Here is a 23144-nt window from a genome sequence, read left to right on the forward strand (position 1 = left end):
TGCTGTGACTAGTTCACTGACATGTCAATTTTACTTTATATACAAATGACTTCTATACACCTTAAAATGGCTGTAGGATACTATTCAGCTGTCTATCTTTGTTTTAGTATTTAGCAGTTTAAAGTGTTGAAACATAATTTTTAACAGAACAGATTTTAGGATAGTCTAAACTGGCTTATAACTCTAACAAGGCTTATGTCAATAGTTGACATTCAGAACAGTTTTAGGAGGGGTGTGCAGAGAAATCTTCAGTACCTTAGTGAGGAGTAACTAATCTTTGTGTCCTACCTAGTAAGGTATGTATGAGTAAAAGCTAACCGTTTCCTGTCTGGTTCTAAGCTTTCCTGCTGTTCTCTAACTATTCTAATTCTTTTGTTGTTGTTTTGTTTTTAGAGGTGGTAACTCCAGAGAAACCCTGATGGTCATTGCTAGAGAGGGTGGGGACCCAAAGTTGGAACCAGGCAAGGACCAGAGAAAGCTCCTCTCCCGTGTCCCGAAGGAAGTTTACTGTTCTTCTGTTTCTGCAGACCGCTCAGGGCTCCTGGCTATCATTCCTATGACCTTGGATCCCGGGAGGAAAGATTTGGGCTTCTTCCATCCCGTGTGGAAGATTCAAATGGGAGTGGGTGACCTCAGAGTTCTCGGCCTCCGAGGGCACTCCAATTCCCCGTGGTCTCCTTGGCAGTTGGGATGTAGTCCTTGGTGCCCGTGCTGATAGTCCTTGGTGAGGATCCGAGAGTCTCCAGGGTTGGGATACAAGCCTCCTCCTGTCCCCCTGCTCCACTCTGAGTATGTTAGGATTTAAAAATGAATTCTGGGGGCCCGGCGGCGTGGCCTAGCGGCTGAAGTCCTCGCCTTGAACGCCCCGGGATCCCATATGGGCGCCGGTTCTAATCCCGGCAGCTCCACTTCCGCTCCAGCTCCCTGCTTGTGGCCTGGGAAAGCAGTCAAGGACGGCCCAAAGCATTGGGACCCTGCACCCGTGTGGGAGACCTGGAAGAAGGTTCCTGGTTCCTGGCTCCTGGCTTCTGATCAGCTCAGCTGTAGCCATTCTGGTCACTTGGGGAGTGTACCATCAGGCGGAAGATCTTCCTTTCTGTCTGTTTTCCTCTCTGTATATCCGCTTTTCCAAAAAAAAGTTAAATAAATCTTTTTTTAAAAAATGAATTGTGTAAGTCCACAGAATCTTTCTAAATTGGCTGGGTAAACTAAGTTGGAACACATTAGGTTTTAACAATCCAAACCACATTTTTTCCCAAAGTGCATTTTTATTTTACTTTGTTCACTTCCTTTTTCAAGGGCAAGTAAATATCATACAGATCCTTTTTTTTTTCATTTTATGATGCAATTCTATAGGTCATACACACTGCCAAAATATTACAACACACCAACACAGCTTGTCATTACATAGAAAAAGGGTGCGTTCATTTATAGGAGTTTATGTTTTCTTGTAGCGTACCTCTCAGATAATTAAGAGGCAGGTGATCACAGAACTTTCCCTTATTTGTTGATTTTATTTATTAAAACATCACAGACTTACTCTGCAGCAATCACTGCAGTATCCCAATGTAAACTGGTAAATTCAACAAGCTAACATGTTAGTTAGCTTGATTAGAATGATTTATACATATTTCTTTCTTCTCATGTGAAACATGTTGTTTACTTTGCTATGCCTTCAATTGTTTTTATTCCCTGAGTTAGGCCTTGTCTCCCTTCCAGTATTCTGTTTTTTATTCATTCAGAGTACTCTTAGTGTTTTGTTTTTACATTGAAGTGTTTCATTCATATATATATGTATTTCTGTTTCTGTATGTTTGACTGATAATTACATAATTTGTGATTATTCACATTAGAAAATCCAAACATAATATGCAATAGCTACATTTTCATAACATATTGCTATATCAGTTGCTTATTTTAATGTACGTTTATACATTTAATTTTAACCATATTAGACTATAATATATTCTAAAAACATATTTTATCTTTTCAGTCATTCCCTCCATGTAATAGTAGAACTCAGATTTTTTGTCAATAATGTTTCTATTACCTACCCTCTCAACATAAGAATGTCTTAATAAAATTCATTTAAGCTTTTTCCTTTGTCACATTGACAGGTATATTTCGATGTCATGTTAGTACATTCAGAATATTTGTACAATCATTCACATTTCTGTTACCCAAAAAGAAATCCCCCCATGCACGTTAAAGAATTGTTCCCTTGTACCAACTTTTAAAATTTTTATTTTTAATGTTCACATAGTTAACAAGGATGCAAACTCATGAACCATTGATTTCCTTTTGTTCTATAACAGGGAAAGAGAGCCAACCCTACCTTTAAGCTTTGCATCTAAAAACTACTTTTGTCATAATTTGAGTGCACTTATTTATAATATTGTATTAAACATAAAAATATAATATGTGCCCTTTCATGTCCAGCATTTTTGACTAAAGCTAATGTTTTCATATTTCACTTACATGGTGTTTAATTATGTGGGTGAATTATATGTTGTTTTCCCATTCACTTATTTGATGAAGATGTAGGTGGTATTCATTTTTCCTGATAGAGCCCCTGTAATATATTCTTTATAGCACATATAGAGTTTAAGTGAGTAGATTTCTTTTTGTACACATGGTAGTGCAATTGCTGGGATACAGAATTCTGCTTTTCACTTTTTGAAGAGCAGTAATATACTTCATCCCCTGTAGCATTCTAATTTTCTATTGGCAAATTAGAGAGGGTTACAATTTATATTAACACCAAAATCTTCTATCTTCCCATAATTTTTATTTTAACCCAAGTAAATAGTTTGAATTATGTCTCATGAATTTGATCCATTTTTCTTCCTGTCAAACATCTTGTCATGTATTTGTTGACCATTTGTGCTTTTCAAATATCTACTAAATTGGAAGAACAAGTCTTTTATTTGTGCATTTGTGTGAATCTAGAGCCCTACTAAAATAAAAATTCAGGAATATTTGTTTTATTTTTTTGATTGTCATTTCATATATTTATGTTAACCTTTAATGTATAAACTTCTAAATTTTGAAGACATATTTACCTGTTTTTTTTCTTTTCATTCTATTTCATTATTTCTTTTATCATGAAACCATCATTTTGTGGGTCATTCTCAACTTTTAAAACTCTGCTTCCAAACTGAAGCTTAATTTAGCAATACAAGTACTTGCTGTATCCACATTGATATGTGTTGCTTTTGGTATCCTCTGACTTTGTGGAACTCATTGGTCTTAATAGAATAGATGTGTAGTAGTTAACATATAGCCCGGCTACTTCACTCATGTTACTGTTGATTACATAAAAAGGGAAGCTGGTAGCAGTAGTTATAATAACCCCAAACTAGAAACAGCACATTTGATTTGTTTAAGTACTGACCAATTTAAACAAATAGGTATACACATATCATTACAAAAAAATAAAGGACTTCTCACACCTCTAACAATTTAAATATGCATAGTGTTATACTGATTGAAACATCATCAGAAAAGAAAAAAATAACAACAAAAAAAAGAAACATCATCACAAAAGGTTATGTACTGAATACTTGATCATTCCCTTTACATTCTATCATAGAGGAAAGCCAGGGTTAGATGTGACAGAAGCTGGAGATAGAGTGGTTTACAAACAAGTTTCAAAGATCCTTTTGCTATCTTAACTATGCTTACTTTGTTCTAAGGAATACAAATATAATAAAATTGTGTGTAACTAAGTATACTCAATCATAAGTACAAGACTCGAGAACTACGATTAAGATTGGGATTTGTTCTAAATACAGTATTTTAAAAGCTGGGTAGTTTGCTAGATGGTGCAGCTCAGAGAATGGAATAGGAGATATACTATTTCTGATAATTCGCTGATTTTTCATAAGATAAACCAAGAATAACCATAGATACTATTATCTGCATGTAGGCATGTCCATTCTGTAGTACTTTATGATCTATGCACTTCCCTCTGTATACCATGCCATTTCATGATTACTTATGTTACTTATTATAAACTAAATGCTATGCAAATTTTAATGTTGCTTACGGATTAATGATAAGAAAACTGTACCTATCCAGTGCACATGTTTCATTTTTAATGTGATTGACTCCAAGTATGAGAAGTTCATAGATACAGAAGCTCAACTACTCCTACTATGTGCAACTAAAACTTCTTCATTTGATTTCACGGTTATCACAGGTGTTTTAGAAAAAATTGAATTCAAAGCCTGGAAAAAGCAAAACCTGCAATCATAAATAAAATAAAAATTGAAAGAAGCAACTAAAGTCATCTTAGAAAACAGTATTTTGACTAGACATAAGAGAAAATAAAAAAGTTAAAATGTATAAAGTGGTTACAGGGTTGTCAATTCTGCAGTTATAAGATACTTACCAGGAATGGGTAAATCACACTTAACTTTGCTACCTTTTGGAAAAAGAAATGTCATGAAAGAAAAGGCAGATTGTTTCAACAAACACTGTGAAAAACAAACTTCTGATGCATTTAGTTATTCTGTTAAAAATACAGATGCTAATAGAATTAGAGCAATCAGCATACATGTGCTTACATATAAGTTAGCTTATATATACCTGTTTCCAGGTTGTATCCATTTAGAAAGTCTAGAAATAATGACCCAGTAACTTTGGACATACTTGACACTCACCTTATTTAGGTAAAAACTGATTAATATGTGAAAGGATTAGGAGGAACAGTGCACAGTACTCTCAGGAATGCGCAAAATACGTTTCTACTGTCAAAAGTAGAGAAACTGAATGTTAATCAACATTAGAAGAAATACTCCTCAAAAAAAGGGCAAAAAGTCAAAAACAAACAATCTTCACCATTGAAAGAGTAGGGATTGGAGATCAACAACGAAGTATAATTTTTACCATTTCTATTCAGTGTATTACTGGCAGTTATAATCAGAGCCCATTAAGCAAATGGGAAAAATAGACATCTGATCTGGAAAGCTTAAGTGGAATATCTGTTAACACATAACATGATCTTACATATGTGAAATAGTAAAGGCATATTCCTTGCCCCCGAATACACCTGTTTTGTGTTTTTTTGGTTTGTTTGTTTGTTTTGTATGAAGGATGTGTTTGTCTGGCATTCTGTTATACAGCTTTAAGCCATCATCTACAATGCCAGCATACCACATCATATGTGCTCAGGTTCAAGTCATGGATATTCCACTTGTAATCCAGCTGCTTACTAATGTACATGGCTAAACAGCAGAGAACGGTCCAAGCGCCTGGGCCCAGACCGATATGGGGAAACCTGGAAGAAGCTCCTGTGTAAGCACACAGCAGACATTTGATCCTCTAGATTTCTATGTGGATGCCATACTTCATTACTTACGTGCCATTTAATTTGCTGCTAAGTTATCTTGGGGAGCAAAGGAAGATCTGGGTCCTTATGAGCGTGCTACCCGTGTAACAGACTTTGGAAGCTTTTCACTGCTTGCTTTGGACTGGTCCAGTCCTGGCTGTTACAGCCATTTTGAGAGTGAAATCGGCAGATTTGAGCTTATTGTGTCTGTATATAATTGCCTCTCAAATAAATGTTTTTTCATAATATTTGCTAAGATGTCAGTACTTTCAGAGAGGTATGTTTTAACACAATTTTTATGAAAAACCTCAGTAAATTTTTGCAAATGCATAGAATCACTTTCTAAATTTTACGCGGAATCACAAGAGACCTGTAATATCATCCCTACGCCCCCCAAATACTAAGAAACTAAGCCAATTGCAACAAATGTAGAATGTTCCTGAGTAGTGTTAGATGCCAGAACCTGGTGCCACCGGAGGAAGAGTATCACCAAAACTAAACCTGTCAGAGATTTGTGCAAGTGATCCACTGAACTTCTTTGAGTTCCAGGCTCACATAAACCCCATAGCCTTGTCTAGACACGGGATGATTTTCTGATTTGGCAGTGTTTGAGAATAGGAAGTAGCCTTTGATACCAGATAAGGAAAGGGAAGCCCTAACAGAAAAAATCCAAACCTCAGAAACAGGAATAGAGCTAAAGCAGCTGAGGACAAAAATGTAGAAGCTAACGAAAAGGAGAGCAGTAAAAACAAAAGACAAAAAAATGTTTTTAATTAGATTATTTCACCTTAAGTCAGAAAAACAAAATGAAAATCACATTGAATATTGGTATAAGCTGAAGATGTAAAAGCTCTAAGACTCAGCTGAACCTTATGTTATGTATGACCATAAAACTTTAAAAAATGTCAAACTAGCAGGTAAATTTGAGAACTAGAGGACAAACCCAAGCATTTGGAATATTACAACAGACGGCGGAATATCCTTCAATTACCAGACAGTCCCCAGCTGGACAAATACAAATGAGGAGCTACCACATCAAGTGTTAAAGCCCAAGAAGGAAGAGAATCCGGACGAGAGTTGCAAAGAGGAAAGGCTGTTGATGTGAAAGTTCTATGGTTTAATTAGAAATGTAAAAAACAAACAAAAAAATCTTTTGTCACTTTTATGTATATTAGTTAACTATTACCTTTACATGTATTAGTTAACTGTTACCTAATAAGCCCACACATCTTGTGTTTTTAGTCACAGAATTGGTTACAATTAGTTCTACTAATTGGGTAAAATTAGTAATACCATTCTACAGATTGTGATAAACAGCTTGCAATCAAAGGAAAATTTCTACAGAAGCAAATAGAAATTAACCTGAGATGATATGTTAAGACATGTTGCTTGACATGCCCATGACTAGACACAATCTTGCAGGGCACCCACTGAAATATCACTTTTTTGGCATATGAATTCTTTATTTTGATAATGACCTGTTTCGATGTTTCAATATTTAAGCAATCATCCTTATGTCAGATTTTCAAATGAGTTCATATATAGATTAACTTAAGCATTTAATTTTTCTGCTGAAGTTCTTTTTTTATTTTAAGCAATCACATTTATAGTTGCATCAAGAATAATTAAATACTTAGGAATAATCCTAACCAAGGACATAGGGATTTTAACAGCATTCACTCTTTATGAAATACCACTGTAACAGCTGTTAAAATGGTGTGAATGAGGAAAGTTTTACAGCTACCGTAGAAAAACAGGTTAACATTTCCTGAAAAGATTAAAAATCAAAACTTGACTTAATAGTAGTATAGCCTTAAAGAATGGCAAGCAGCGTTTGTGTTAAGTGTAGGCATTTAAAATAGCTAAAATGGAAACAACGCAACAGATGAATGGATAAACCATCAAATGTTTTTCAGCCTGAAATTCTTTCTCTCACTCCCTCCCTCAGCATCAGCCCTCATTTTATATACACACAGTTGGGATTAAACTTTAAATTCATTTAGATAGCATAAAATTATTGTCACACCAACAAGTTATGGTAACTTCTACCATATAAAATCATTTCTACTACGAACTTTACTTTTTTGTGCAAGTCTGTACACAGTGCATATTTTATTTCATTTTTTGAGGTAATATCTCACTTTGTACTATCTTTTCTGGTAGTACATGATGTATGTGTATTCTAAGGCTATGTTATATATCTTCATTTATTTCTCAGACTTTGGGGTGAACCTGTTAATCTCCGTGAACAACATGATGCTTTAGAGTTTTTTAATTCTTTGGTGGACAGTTTGGATGAAGCATTAAAAGCTTTAGGCCATCCTGCTATACTAAGTGAAGTCCTGGGAGGCTCCTTTGCTGATCAGAAGATTTGCCAAGGCTGCCCACATAGGTAAATGTTAATATTTAATTGTTTTAAGTCTATGCTTTTGATTAATATTTTCAGAGAATAGGATAAAGGAATATATTTAATTATATTTTTAGTGTATGCTTTCATCTTTTCAGAAAATAGCATAACTAAAATTAATATTATTAGACTTACAGCAAAATAGAATGGGGCTACTCTCCAAGTGGCTTTGGGCCAACCTTGACTGCTTTTCACAAGGTCATAAGCATGGAGCTGGATGGAAAGTGGAGCGCAGGGAATAAAACTGCTGCCCATGTGGGATCCTGGTGCATGCAAGGCAAGGACTTTAGGTTACTAGGCTAATGTGCCAGACTCATTTCTCATTCATTTGAAATGCCTTGGCTAATTCTTGGGGTATGTTACATAAAGCAATCTATCAAGAGTAAATAAGGGGACAACTTTGCAGTAGACAGGTTAAGCCTTTACCTACAATAGTGACATCGCATATCAGAATGTTTGTTAACATACTTTCCCTCCAGCTGTGCTAATTCCCTGGGAAATCCATATAGGGAACCTTGATAGAGTGCCTGGATCCTGACAAAAACCTGGTCCAGCAACCAGGTGTTTCAGCCTTTGGAGAGTGAAGCAACACATGGAAGATATACTAAAAAGGAAATCTAAGAAAAAGAAATTATCTATTAAGATGATTAGTAAATAAATAACTCAATTATATTGGCCCAGAAAAGACAGTTTCTACTTGCTTTGTGGAAGCTTTATTTTGAAGCTTAGCCTTTTTTTATTTATATAATATTTACTTTTTATTTATGTAAAGCTTAATGTGCAAAAATGCATTAAGAGAATGTTTTCTACAATCAGTCATTATATAAACACTGGACATAAATAAGTAAGTGGAAATAATTTGGGATAAAAAGTAATATTGCTTAACAAGTAATGTTTATCGAGTTATATCATTGTTTTTTAATCTATATTTTTTGTCATGTTAGAATACCACTGTTTTTAAGATTTGTTTGTTCGTTTAAAACACAAACTTTAAGAGTGATTGTATCTGTTGGTTCACTTCCTAAGTGGCCAAATGGCTGGAGCTCTTAGTCCAAAGCCAGAATCCAGCAGGATCTCTTCCAGGATCTACCATCTAGGAGGCGAGGGTGGGAACAAGGAGTTGGCCATCTTCTGCTGCTGCTCAGATGCATTAAAAGGGAGCTAGATTGCAGCTGTGGCATTTTATGGGATGCCAGCATCCCATGAAGCCACTTTACTTTATGTTTTATTATTGTTTTATGTATTTGAAATATTTTCAGAAAGAAAGAGACATACAGAGAGATCTTTTCACCTTAAATTGTAGGGGCCAGTCTCCCAAGTGTTAACACCACTGCTTAGCTTGTTTCTAAGGGGTAACAGCATGCGCAATCTTGGCCTGATACATTTAGCCCTGGCTTGACCACAGGTTCCTGCTTCCCTTCTTCCCCTTTTTCCAGATGCCCCCAGGGGACGGAGGGGTCTTAGGAGTTGCTTGAGCTTTGGAAAAATACTGGGAGGAACCAGAGAATATAAAAGGCAGGCTAGAGTTCAATAAAGCGTCATTCTCTTTGCACAAGTGACCAAGTGCGTGTTGTCTTCTTTGTAACCCTAGTCCCTCCGCTCGACTTGGGGTACACGGTGACGCGCGCTTTGCCGACACTAAATGGCTGTAACAATCAGAGATAGGCTGGTTTGAAGTCAGGACTCTGGAAATTGTTCCAGGTCTCCCATATGGGTAAGAGGGTCTCAAGGACTTAGACCACCCTCCTGTTTTACCAGGCCTTTAGCAGGGAACTGGATAGGAAGTTCAAAACCAGTGTCATTATGGGTTGTGGGCACTGTAGGCAGCCTTATGCCACAGTGCTTTTCTACCCATTCATTCTTAACTAAAGAAAGATACTTATTATTCGCTTATTTTAGCCTGCTTTGGGCCTGTCTAAAAACCTTTTTTTCATCAAGTAGTATACAGTAAAAAGCGTTTGGCATTTTTTGATCACCAAGTTGCTTATGCTTTGGTCTCTTTTGAAAAGTAATGGTTTATTATACTAAGTAAAATTTACCCAGAGATCTCAGAAGCACTTGTATCATTAGGTAATAGGAAGATTACTTGAGTTCCATACCTGTTACAGTTCATTACTGTTTAGAATATATTTTCCTATAGTCTTTAACTGATATATTTTCTTTAAGATATCTTTTTTTTCCTTTGTGAGTTAGTTTATGATTTCATTCCAGCTGGCTGAATATGTAATATGTAAGTGAATTTATTTATATGGTTTTTCTTGACTTAGTTTTTATGTGTAAGGTTTTTCCTATTAGTATTCCACTAATGCTTCACATCTGACAGCATTTCGCCAAATATGCAAAAATATGCAAGAAAAAGGTTGAATAGATTTGATGGTTTAAGAATTGTAAGCTCTTCTTTTCATTTACTAATTTATAGCATATGTCATCAGAAATTATATATATTAGTAAGCAAATATATATATAATCAAAATAAAGAACCCTAAATCATTCTTGCATTAAAAACATAATAAATGCTGAAAATATACATTTTTATCACATTCACAACTAAAGGCAACATACAGAAGCCTTAAGAATAAACTTTTAATTGTATCTTAAATAATTTCTTTAAGATACGAGTGTGAAGAATCTTTTACGACTTTGAATGTAGACATCAGGAATCACCAAAATCTTCTGGATTCTTTGGAGCAGTATATCAAAGGAGATTTATTAGAAGGTGCAAATGCATATTGTTGTGAAAAATGTGATAAAAAGGTATGTGTTAAACAGGGGTATTTTTCTTAAAGATTTATTTTTATTTGACAGGCATATTTAGAGAGAGAAGGAAAGACAAACATGTTCCATTCCCTCGTTCACTCCCTAGGTGGCCACAATGTCCAGAGCTGAGCCGATCCAAAGACAGGAACCAGGAGCCTCTTCCAGGTCTCCCACACGGGTGCAGGGTCCCAAGGCTTTGGGCCGTCCTCCACTGCTTTCCCAGGCCACAAGCAGGGAGCTGGATGGGAAGTGGAGCTGCCGATTAGAACCAGAGATTATATGGGGTGCTGGTGCTTTACTAGGGGAGGATTAGCCAACGAATCATTGTACTGGCCTCATGCATTTTAGGTTTTAAAAAAATAATCACTTAATAGCACTAGAAAGCAGCAAACTAGTTCATGCTCCTCTCAAAATTACTATCTGAGTTGTCTCTACTTTATTGTAATGATAACCAAAAGGATAGTCAACCTAACAACTGGCTTAGTTTAGTGATTTGTTTAATGATTTGTCAGGAAATAAGTATACTGCTGGGGTTTGTAAAGTTTGCATCTTTGCTCTAAAATAAATTGCTACCTCACTTCTAAAATTGGAAACACTATTGAAAGCATTCTTCCTAATTTTTTATGAATGAGTATCACACTTAAAATCTAAGAAGTTTGCTAATTATATATTGTTGTAGGTTGATTTTTAAGCAGTCAACTAATTTTATATTATCTCTGGGCATTTAGTTTGTGAGGTGAACAAACTGCAAGGGTTTGAAGTCAGTATACAATATAAATAAACTTTCTTGGTTCACTACTCTCCAAGTTGCTTTTACTTTTTAACCTAAACACTTGCTATATTGGCATGTGGAAGGCTTAGTGACTGCCACATAAGGCTCTGCAGATTTTTCTGACACTCTTAATTTATATCTTTTAAATTAAAGTAGGAGCTAGTGTTTATCACAGGACGTTGAAGATTAATATAGATTCAGCACCTACTGTAATTACCTAGTATCTGACACAAATGTTAGCCTTCTTATTAAAAGGCTTAAATTTTTTCAGTTTACTTACAGCCAGTTCTATTTATGTATAAAGTTACATATCAAAGAGCTATTGTTCTTTTGTTTTGTTTTGTTTTGTTTTGTCAAGATATATTTATTTTTTTATTTTATTTAATTACATGGTATTATGTGACACAGTTTCATAGCTACTGGGATACCCCCACCCCTCCCCACACCCATCAGCAGAGGATTGGATAAGAAAGCTATGGTTCATCTACTCCATGGAATACTACTCAGCTATTAAAAAAAACAAAATGCAGTTCTTTGTGGCCAAATGGGCCAAACTGGAAACCATAATGCTAAGGGAAATGAGCCAATCCCAAAAGGTTAAATACCACATGTTTGCCTTGATTTAAGATGATATGATGTTATGTATAACATGTTATGTTTTGAATGTTATATGTTGTGTATAAACTAAAATTGAAGTATAGGTGAGGTGGTCACAGAAGGTGGCTGGGAACCCGCATTTACTTTTAACATATTGGTTACTCATTACTATGTCAATTAATTCCATAATAATGTGAATTTTTGCTGATGGTATGTTGGAGCTTTTAATTGATCGGGATGATACTCTGCTGGCTCTGTCTTCAGACCAGAGAGGGTATACCTAAGAAACCGTTGAACTTGATTGGACAATAAGATGCTGGACTCTGTGTTTGGTTTATGCTTGCAATGGGGGAATCTCAGCTGAGCTTGAAAGAGCTATTGTTGTTAAGCTGGTGCCTTGCCCATGACTCCAGCATCACGTAAGGATGCCTGCTCAAGCCAGGCTGTTCCCATTCAAATTTAGCTACTGGTAAAGTGCCAGGAAAGAGTAGAAAATTATCCCAATCATTGTGCCCCTGCACTCATGCGGGAAACCCAAGTGGAATATCCACCCGTGGACTTTGGCTTTTCCTAGCCTGAACATTGAGTCAACCTGTGGATGGAAATTTTGTTTCCCTCTTTTCTTTCCCTTTTCTGTAACTCTGCCTTTTAAGTGAATAATTTAAAAAAAAAAGTAGACTGGGATGATATTCTACCAGCTCTGACTTTGGACCAGAAATGGTCTCCCCAAGAAACTGTTCAACCCATCCGGACAATAAGTAGCTGGACTCCATGCTTAATATATGTTTGCAAGGAAAGAATCTTGATTGAATTTGAACTGTAATACTGCATCAATAGGAGGAATCCACCGGGGGAGGGGAGGGGGAGGGGTGGGGGGATTCCCAGAGCCTATGAAACTGTCACACAATGCAAAATAATTAATAAAAAAGAAAGTAAACATCAAATAAAATGACATTCAGGATTTTGGGGGCCAAATGGACCCAAACATTCAATAGCGCTCTCTGTGTATAAAACTGGTTGTTGCAATTTGCAAAAATGAAAGGCTACTTGTGTGGTTCTAATTTTGGTAACCATTTTTTTTTAATAATGATTACATGGTTGATCGTGGTGGGAAGGATCAGAGTTTAGGGGAACTTGTGGAAATTCATTGCTTCCCAATTTTCTATTTGTTCTTTTTGTTCCTGGAGTAAGGGGAGAAACAATGGGAAATACCACTTACAACTCTGCAATGTTCCAGTACCCAGTACCCAGGGATGAGAAACTGCCACCTCATATCAACCCAGAGTTTCAATGTGCACATATTCCGAGGGTTCTGTCCAAGTGGTTTAGATAGTTCTGAAATGCTGCCGATTTCACCAATCCAAGGATGATGTCACACTCTCAATGTCTATTGGTTCTATCCACCGAGATTTTGTTTTGGTCTTGCTAACCATTGTTTAAAAGTCTGTTACAATGAAATTACTGTAGTGCTGTTATTAAGCTTTAAGTGAATCTAAATTGGTTGAAAACATTATATTTTTTAAATTTTATTTGGATTACAAGATAACATGCATGTGCATTTTGCCTACTACAGGTTGACACAGTAAAGCGCTTGCTAATTAAAAAATTACCTGCTGTGCTTGCTATCCAACTGAAAAGATTTGACTATGATTGGGAAAAACAATGCGCAATCAAATTCAATGATTATTTTGAATTTCCACGTGAGCTAGACATGGAACCTTACACAGTTGCAGGTGTTGCAAAACTAGAAGGAGATAATATGAGTCCAGAGAGTCAGTTGATTAAACAGAATGAGCAGTTTGAAAATCAGACAGTAAGAAGCACAAAATACAGACTGGTGGGTGTGCTGGTACACAGTGGTCAAGCAAGTGGTGGACATTATTATTCATACATCATTCAAAGAAATAATAAAGACATGCAGAAAGAACACTGGTATAAATTTGATGATGGAGATGTAACGGAATGCAAAATGGATGATGATGAAGAAATGAAAAGTCAGTGTTTTGGTGGAGAATACATGGGAGAAGCACCTGATCATATGATGAAATGTATGTCATATAGGAGACAGAAAAGATGGTGGAATGCATATATACTTTTTTATGAAAGAATGGACACAATAGGTGAAGATACAGAGATGATAAGATATATATCACATCTGACTATTACAAGACCCCATCAGATAATTATGTCGCCAGCTATTGAGAGGAATGTACGGAAGCAAAATGTGCAGTTCATGCATAATCAAATGCAATATAGTTTAGAGTATTTTCAGTTTGTGAAAAAGCTGCTTACATGTAACAGTGTTTACTTAAATCCTGGTCCAGGTGAGTTTCTGGAATTTGCTTATTGATAAAGTATTGTTTTACATGTAGGTTCTGAGTAGATATCAAAATCTGTTTTACAGCTGTTTCTTCAATTTGCATCTTTTTGTTGAATTATGATTCAAGGTTCGTGTAATGAGTCACCACTTTTTTTTCACTGTTCTGGGCTAGCAGCCTGCTCCTGGTTCTAATTGGTTTTTTTTTTTAAAGATTTATTTATTTTATTACAAAGTCAGATATACAGAGAGGAGGAGAGACAGAGAGGAAGATCTTCCGTCCGATGATTCACTCCCCAAGTGAGCCGCAACAGCCAGTGCTGCGCTGATCGAAAGCTGGGAGCCAGGAATCTCTTCCGGGTCTCCCACACGGGTACAGGGTCCCAAAGCATTGGGCCGTCCTCGACTGCTTTCCCAGGCCACAAGCAGGGAGCTGGATGGGAAGTGGAGCTGCCGGGATTAGAACCGGCGCCCATATGGGATCCTGGCACGTTCAAGGTGAGGACTTTAGCTGCTAGGCCACGCCGCCGGGCCCGGTTCTAATTGCTTTAAAGTAAACAATTTAAGGCATTTGTTCATTTGAACAGCAGCCTTAATACTTAGATAGAAGAGCTTTGATTTGTTGTATTTTTTTCAATAAAAGCTTCCATTTTATAGCTGACTTAGTAGGTTGTTAATATTCACTGTGCGAGCCCAGTGTGGTAGCCTGGTGGCTAACTCCTTACCTCACAAGTGGCAAAATCCCATATGGGTGCCAGTTTGTGTCCCAGCTGCTCTACTTCCCATCCAGCTCCCTGCTGTAGCCTGCGAAAGCAGTCAAGGACAGTCCAAACTGGACTGGGAAAGTCCAAACCCTGAACCCACTTGGAGGACCTAGAAGAAGCTCCTGGCTTCGAATTGGCTCACCTCAGCTGTTGCAGCCACTCGGACAGAAGACCTTTCACTATGTCTCGCCTTCTCTGTAAACCTGACTTTCCAGTAAGAATAAGTAAAGTTTACATAAATATACACACACACATATATCCACTATGCTTACTTTGAACTAACTAAAGATTTACTGGATTCTTATTTACTTAAAGGGTTTGTGAAGCAGATCTTTCTAAAAAACGGTTGCAACAACCAGACCTGGGCCAGTCCAAACACTTCAGTCATCTTCCGCTCTATTCCCGGGTGTATAAGCAGGAAGTTGGTTCAGAAATTGAAACTGGCACTGCAACATGGGCTGACAGTATTGGAAGTAGCAGCTTTATCTGCTGTGCCATAACACTATCCCAGATTTTATTTGATAGGAAATTTGAAAATAAATTATGTTGGTACTTCTCTTTCAAAGGACAAGATCACCTGTTACCTGAAGCAGAAGAAATCACTATGATTAGCATTCAGCTTGCCGCTAGATTCCTGTTTACCACTGGATTTCACACCAAGAAGATTGTCCGAGGACCTGCCAGTGACTGGTACATGGCTCTGGATTTGATTTGTGTTGTCTTTATAGTTAGTTTTGACGGTTTATTATACAACATGATTTGTTTTTCTATCATTTTAAATTTCAGAAATCCAGTTAAATGCTCATATTAGTATTAAACACAAAAATCCTGCTACAATCAAACTACTAAATTCAACATGACCAAATTTAGACATCTAACTTTGTGAAAGTATTAGCTTTTAGTAAATTCATATGAGATTTAAAAGTTAAAAATTTGTTACAATGATATGCCATAAGTTACTGTTAACTGAATTCAGATGACATATTACATATCTTGGCTTAACAGCTAAGTCTTATTTATATTTGGAGATGTTACTCTACTTTGAAAAAATTACCAAAAGTTTCACAGGCAGCTTACATATTCTCATTTCACTCATTTTGTTACTGAAACAGAGGGCTTGTCATTCATTAGATATTTCTGCTAGAAGCAATCATAAGCCTTCATTGTTAGGACATCCTTATTGTTTGTCTTGAAATGTCTATTCCCTAAAGTAATGAAAACCAGTAGATTGATACAAAGTGATATTGAATTAGTATTTCTGTTGCAGGTGTAATGTCCTGTGCATTCTCCTCCGTCACAGCAAGAATGTACGTTTTTGGTTTGTGCATAACATACTTTTCAGTGTGTCAAATCGTTTCTCTGAATATCTTTTGGAGTGCCCTAGTGCAGAAGTCAGGAGCACGTTTGCAAAGCTTATAGTATTTATTGCACATTTTTCCTTGCAAGATGGTTATTGTCCTTCGACCTTTGCATCTCCAGGACCTTGTAGTCAGGTAATTATGTAGTTTCCTATTAGATATTAAATATCTAGAAATAAATTTTGTATTTTACAAGTTCGGATAAACTAACATATGGTCTTGTACCATTAAAATCCGTATGAAAATGTGTACTTTATTATAGGTAATTTGATACTTCACCTTATACCTAAGTAGATTTTTTTCCTTGATTTTAATGTATTGAAGCTTAACTTTAACCCTTTGTTGAATAACTTTAATACAGAGAATCTTGTAGATTTTTACAGTTGCAATAGCTGCAAGGATATACAATGAAGTTTGTCACAATTCCTTGTTCTCTTTTAAAAAGAAAAAGCACTTGTTTCTTGCCATTTTGATAAGCACAATAAAAGAATTTTAAAATATATTTTATAAAAATTTATTTATTTTTCTTGGAAAGTTAGATTTACAGATGGAGGAAAGATGGAAAAACAGATCTTCCTTCTGAGGGTTCACTCCCCAAGTGGCCACAATGACCAGAGCTGAACTGATCCAAAACCAGGAGCTAGAAGCTTCCTCTTTCAGGTCTCACACACAGGTGCAGGGTTCCACGACTGACCCATCAACCACTGCTCTTTCAGGCCACAAGCAGGGAAGCTGGATGGGAAATGGAATAGCTGGAACATGGACTAGTGTCCTTATGGGATTACAACACTGCAAGATGGAAGATTAGCTATTTGAACCACAATACTGGTGCCCTAAGACTTTTTTGTGTAAAAAGAATTACGCTGTTTCTGTTTGGTATTGTTAGCAAAATAATGAATATTTTACTCCTACAGGAATGTTGTAACTTGAGTTTGAGTGATCATTTACTAAGAGCAGTACTAAATCTCCTAAGAAGGGAAGTTTCAGAAAATGGACATCATTTACAGCAGTATTTCAATTTGTTTGTGATGTATGCCAATCTAGGTAAGGAATTACATAATTCTGTTAATTTATAGTTATAAATTAAATGATGGAAACCAGTGTGATCAGGTGATGAGATAATTTGCTCTAAAATTGAAACATATTCCATAGTCATATTAAAGCATACTAAAAATTTTTTGTTTTAACTTTTTAGTGCTGCTTCTCATCTTGAACTGTAATTTAAATAGCTATATTTTTTTCTGACAATATTTAAAGTAAAACTCTGTTTCTCATTCAGGTTTTTATTTCCTCAGTGCTACTTACTAAAAGTATCTCAAATAATTATGGTTCTGACCAGTTTCAGAATTTATTTGTAAAGGTATTTTTAAAGAAACTGAACTTAAATTATTAATACTGTTATGTATTAATGATCAATTAATCATCAATAATTATGAAATTAATAGTACTAATAAATTAAAAATTACTGTGCATCTAAATCTTAATGTTAATGTACATGGATAACATTTGCAAAACTTTGCTCTTAAAAATGTGTAATAAACATGATATAATTTTCAGTACTGTCAACAGATCCTTCTTAGAGCAATCCAATATTTCTCACATTACTTGTTAAAATCTTTTCCAAAGAGACTTCATCATGTGTTCCTAAAATATGCTAATGCCATTTTGTGTTTTGATAGTGTTTAAAATTTTGCTTACTGCTGCCTAGACTGCAGAGATTCAAAGTCTTGTATAAAACATGAAGTCACTTTTTCTTAAAGAAATGGAATACCATTTGATGGATATATAAGTGATTTCAGTGGTTTATTTTGCAAAGGAAATAAAACTTCACATTTTGTGAAACGTGTCACGTCAATTATGCAAAAATGCTAATTTGCTGCCTTTTCATCTAAGGTCTCAATAATGAACACAGGCTTAATTGATTCAGACATTTGGCAGTTTTGTGCAAACTTTTCAAAAAGCATAAAGGGTCCAGAGCAATAGCCTAGTGGCTAAATCTTCACCTTGCATGCCGGGATTCCATATGGGAGCCATTCATCTCCCAGCTGCTCCACTTCCCATCCAGCTCCCTGCTTGTGGCCTGGGAAAGCAGTGGAGGATGGCCCAAAGCCTTGGGACCCTGCGCCTGCATGGGAGACCCAGAAGAGCTCCTGGCTCCTGGCTTCAGATCAGCTCAGCTTCAGCTGTTGCAGCCACTTGGGGAATAAATTAACCAATGACAGATCTTTCTCTCTGCAAATCTGACTTTCAATAACAAAAAGTAAATATTTTTAAATTAAAAATTACCATACACATTTTTATGAAGTTTCCCATGTAAATTTGGTAATCAACTATTAATATGCTCATCTTTTCCCAGAAAAAAAATTCTACAGTTTCTCCTTTTTCATTTCTAACATTTCTCTTCAGCATGACTGTAACTGAGAGTAATATCAGGTTTCAGGATTTTTTGGATTTTAGAAAGGTAAAACAATGCATTTGCTTGTAATACTTTTATGTAATGGTGCTAATATGTCAGCACCCTACAACCATAGATGTTAATATTTATGTAATGAAAAAGGAATGTTTAGCTACAAAGAACTACAAATCAAACCTTAACAGCCTCAGTTAAAAGAATGACAAACTACATGAGAAAATGAGTTGTGACATCAAATTAAGAAAGATCTTTTAGGGGCCTATCACAGTAGCCTAAAGGATAAACTCCTCGCCTTGCATGTGCCAGGATCCCATATCGACACCAATTCTTTTTTTTTTTTTTGACTTTTTTTTATTAATTATTATGCATTATGTGACAGTTTCATAGGCTCTGGGACAGTTGGAGACACCAGTTCTAATCCTGGAGGCCCCACATACCATCCAGCTCCCTCGTTGCAGCTTGGGAAAGAACTGGGAGAATAGCCCAAAGCTGTGGGACCATTCACCCACATGCATGGGAGGCTGTGGGCTCTGGCTTCAATAGATATAAAAATGAAATAAACCTTAAAAAAGTAAAAAAGGAGAATCAAGGTGGTAGAATAGGGTAAGGACACGTTTAAATGGACAGAGAAACATTTAATCAGGATGAAGCAGAGGGCACATTCCAGGAAATAGGAGAGGACAGAACAACAGCAGAAGGGTACCTGGAGACTGACAGACACAGGAAAGCAGCGGACACAACGGTGTGGTGTTGCAGTGACTGATACCCCAGCGGCATTCAGCTAACGGCGATCTGAACTCCACCAGCAGCCGGAGCTCCACCAGCAACCAGGGACTTTCACTGGGAGCTTAGGAGGTGAACCCAGACAAAGAACTGCCCGTCCTGCTGGTCTGTTTGATTTGACCAGGAGCAGAGACAGAGCAGCAGATCCCAGATGGGCAGTGCGAGAACAGGGTGGATTTCACAGCCCAGTCAGCCCCCTAGAGCCGAACTGGGAGCCTTTTGGCTTAAGGAGGCAAATGCAAGGGAAAGGACTGAGCATACGCTGAGCTGGGAGTGAACTCACTTTTGACTCAATGAACTGCATCAGCGTGGCATTCTACAGGTTCCACCCAAGACAGGTCTGAGTAGCCCACAGACCTGATGGCCAGCAGATCAACAACTCGAGTAGTGGTACGTCAGGCACCATTTTGTACACTGTGGCAAAAGCTTAAGGACTGCAGGGGACAACAGTGAACTGCAAACGTGCTGAGCTCGCAAGAACTCACTGAGTTCCGTGAATTGCAGGAAAGTAATATCGACCTTGGCTTCATAGGGGTCAAAATAGGTCCGTGTGGCACCCAGACCTAACGTCCAACAGGTTCCGGCAAGATCAGCACCACCAACAACCTAGCTATATACGACACCTGGTGTCTCCCTAATCCTGGGACCTGCTCCAACTGGAAGTGGGAGAAAGGTTGCAGAGACAACGGTGCAGCCTCAGCACGGTATCACAGGAGGTGGAGAGTGGTGAGCCAAGAGCTGGGGCTGTGGAGACCACGGTGGAAATCTGACATAAGAACCCAGACCTGGAACTCGTTGGAGGTTGTGGCACAATAGGCTGCAAGCAAACAGTTGTGTACCAACTGCAGTAAGTAAAATCAAACTGCAGACCTGTGGGTGACACAGCTCAGAAACCTGCCCCAGGGAGAAGACTCTGCTAACCAGAAGTACAAAGACCAACAGCAAAAGAAGAGACAGAGGCACAATGAATATTACTGAAAACTCCCCTGTAAAGGAGCAAAACCCTATGCCAACCTCAGAGTTAACCGCGGAAGACATTGACAAAATGGGGGATACAGAATTCAAAACACTTATTATAAAGCTTCTTATCAACAATGAGAAGCACATAATACATGAGTTCAAGAAATTCAAGGAATTTGTCACACAGGAAATGAGTCAGACGAAAGCTGCTATATCAGAAATGAAGAATACAGTGGCACAAATTAAAAGTACAGTGGAGGGGCCCGGCGGCGTGGCCTAGCGGCTAAAGTCCTTGCCTTGAACGTACTAGGACACCATGTGGACACTGGTTCTAATCCCAGCAGCTCCACTTCCCATCCCTCTCCCTGCCTGTGTCCTGGGAAAGCAGTCGAGGACGGCCCAAAGCCTTGGGACCCTGCACCCGCGTGGGAGACCTGGAAGAGGTTCCTGGCTCCTGGCATCGGATCGGCGCAGCACCGGCCCGTTGCGGCTCACTTGGGGAGTGAGTCGTCGGACGGAAGATCTTCCTCTCTGTCTCTCCGCCTCTCTGTATATCTGACTTTGTAATAAAAATAAATCTTTTTAAAAAAAATGAATGCAACTTTGCTAATTGCATAGCACTATTCTTTCTTAACCTTCTTGCCCTTCTTTTCTCCATTCTTTTTATAGGCATGGCAGAAAAGACCATCTGAAGTTGAGTGCACCTGGTATTTTTATGCACTATTCCAAATTTATACTTTCTTCTCCTTACAGGCCTGGCAGAAAAGACACAGCTTTTGAAGTTGAGTGTACCTGCTACTTTTATGCTTGTTTCTTTAGATGAAGGGCCAGGTCCTCCAATCAAGTATCAGTATGCTGAATTAGGCAAGTTATATTCAGTGGTGTCTCAGTTAATCCGTTGCTGCAGTGTTTCATCAAGAATGCAATCTTGAATCAACGGTAAAGTAGAATGTTTCATGTTTCTAATTTTTCAGTAATGAGAGTCATATAATACCTTACCCATAGTAATTCTAAAGACATTAAAATGAAAAAACCAAAATATTTTATAAAATCTAGAATATTTCATCTTAACATAAAATAAATATTATTATAAACATTTTTATATGTTGTCTCCAGTTTTAGTATTTATATTTTGCATTTTATCATCTTAGAATATCTAGTGATTTAGTAAATTTTTATTGTATTAAGGAAATATAATTTCAAATAGCATTGGGACGAATATGTATTGGCATTTCATTGATGAAAAATCTGTTGTAGGTAATCCTCCTCTTCCTAATCCTTTTGGCGACGCTAATTTATCACAACCCATAATGCCAATTCAGCAAAATGTGGCAGACATTTTATTTGTGAGAACGAGTTATGTAAAGAAAATTATTGAAGACTGTAGTAATTCTGAGGAGACCATCAAATTACTTTGTTTTTGCTGCTGGGAGAATCCTCAGTTCTCATCTACTGTCCTCAGTGAACTTCTCTGGCAGGTTAAAGTAAAATAAACATTTATAAGTCTTTTTTTTTTTTTTCAGTATTTCTTCCAGTAAGTAAATTAATGTTTTACCTATTTTTAGGTTACATATTCATATACATGTGAGCTTTGGCCCTGTTTGGATCTACTTCTGCAAATTTTACTGATTGAAGATTCCTGGCAGACTCACAGGTAGGTACTCCTTGTTATCAATATTATTTTAGTTTCTCAGTTTCTTGAAAGTAACTGTCAGGGGCCAAAAATATTCTCACCTTTTTAGCTCTTTTTAATGGTTTATATTAATATATATAATATATATTATATTGTAATTATAAATTATTCATGTTATATATTATATTAAAATTTTGTATTAACATATTCCTATGTGATATTATGTATTAATATATATGGAATAGTAGATTACAATTTTATTTCCATACTTTTTAAAATTCCTACTGCAATTTCTTATCTATTGTTAGTTTTTCCTTGCATTTAATGTTTTTATTTTACATTTGAAAGAAAACTAGCATACATTGGCTTTGCGTAAGTATTTAATTATATAGTGTTAAATATGTTTTACAATTAATTACAGTAGAAAATATTTAGTAATTTATAAATAATCTTTAGCCTATACATTCTGATATATGAGAAATCATTACTAATTTTTTTTTGTATTTAAATTGTCCTGCTTACAGTCCTGTAAACATATTCCAGCATTGGTCTACAATAAAATTCCGTTTGAAAATAATGGCATAAAATTTACTGTCCAGCTCATCTGATGTCCTTACTTTTTTGCAATATGATCTCAGCATACATTTATGTTAGGAAAATATGTAAATATTTTCATATTCTGCTCTCCGTTAGACATTACAGTAAACAAAGGAAAAACCTGAATATGCAATTAAGGTTTCAACATAGCAGTGTTTAGAGGTTGACATTGTGGAATTAATAAGTAATTTATCTCCTATAATACCATCTTCCTATATGGGCACCAGTTCCTGTGCTAGCTTCTCTTCTGCTTCTGATCCAGACCACTAGCTGTCCATCATCAATTACTTGGTACACGGAGCCTATAGTAACACATGTGGACTGCAGACTGCTGGTCAATAGCTACCGCATTATTAGTGGCCACCAGACTTCTTATATACCAAGGGTCACATAGGATAAAGGAGGAGGTATTGAGCTTGTCTAAGGAACCCATCAATTGTTTCTATACCCTTGT

At 36.7% G+C, this 23144-nt stretch overlaps 1 protein-coding gene across 1 annotated transcript; it reads left to right on the top strand.

Moving 5' to 3' along the window:
• The first annotated feature begins 5589 nt into the window (after nt 1-5589).
• Nucleotides 5590-22118, top strand: LOC131478682 (probable ubiquitin carboxyl-terminal hydrolase FAF-X). The gene is given in 10 exon segments (XM_058659268.1): nt 5590-5609; nt 7551-7724; nt 10352-10493; nt 13439-14189; nt 15513-15636; nt 16214-16439; nt 17219-17348; nt 21214-21399; nt 21718-21938; nt 22026-22118. Coding segments are annotated over 10 exon segments (2067 nt in total).
• The last annotated feature ends 1026 nt before the right edge of the window (nt 22119-23144 follow it).

The sequence above is a fragment of the Ochotona princeps genome, chromosome Y (genome assembly GCF_030435755.1).
Source record: "Ochotona princeps isolate mOchPri1 chromosome Y, mOchPri1.hap1, whole genome shotgun sequence".
NCBI classification, from domain to species: Eukaryota; Metazoa; Chordata; class Mammalia; order Lagomorpha; family Ochotonidae; genus Ochotona; species Ochotona princeps.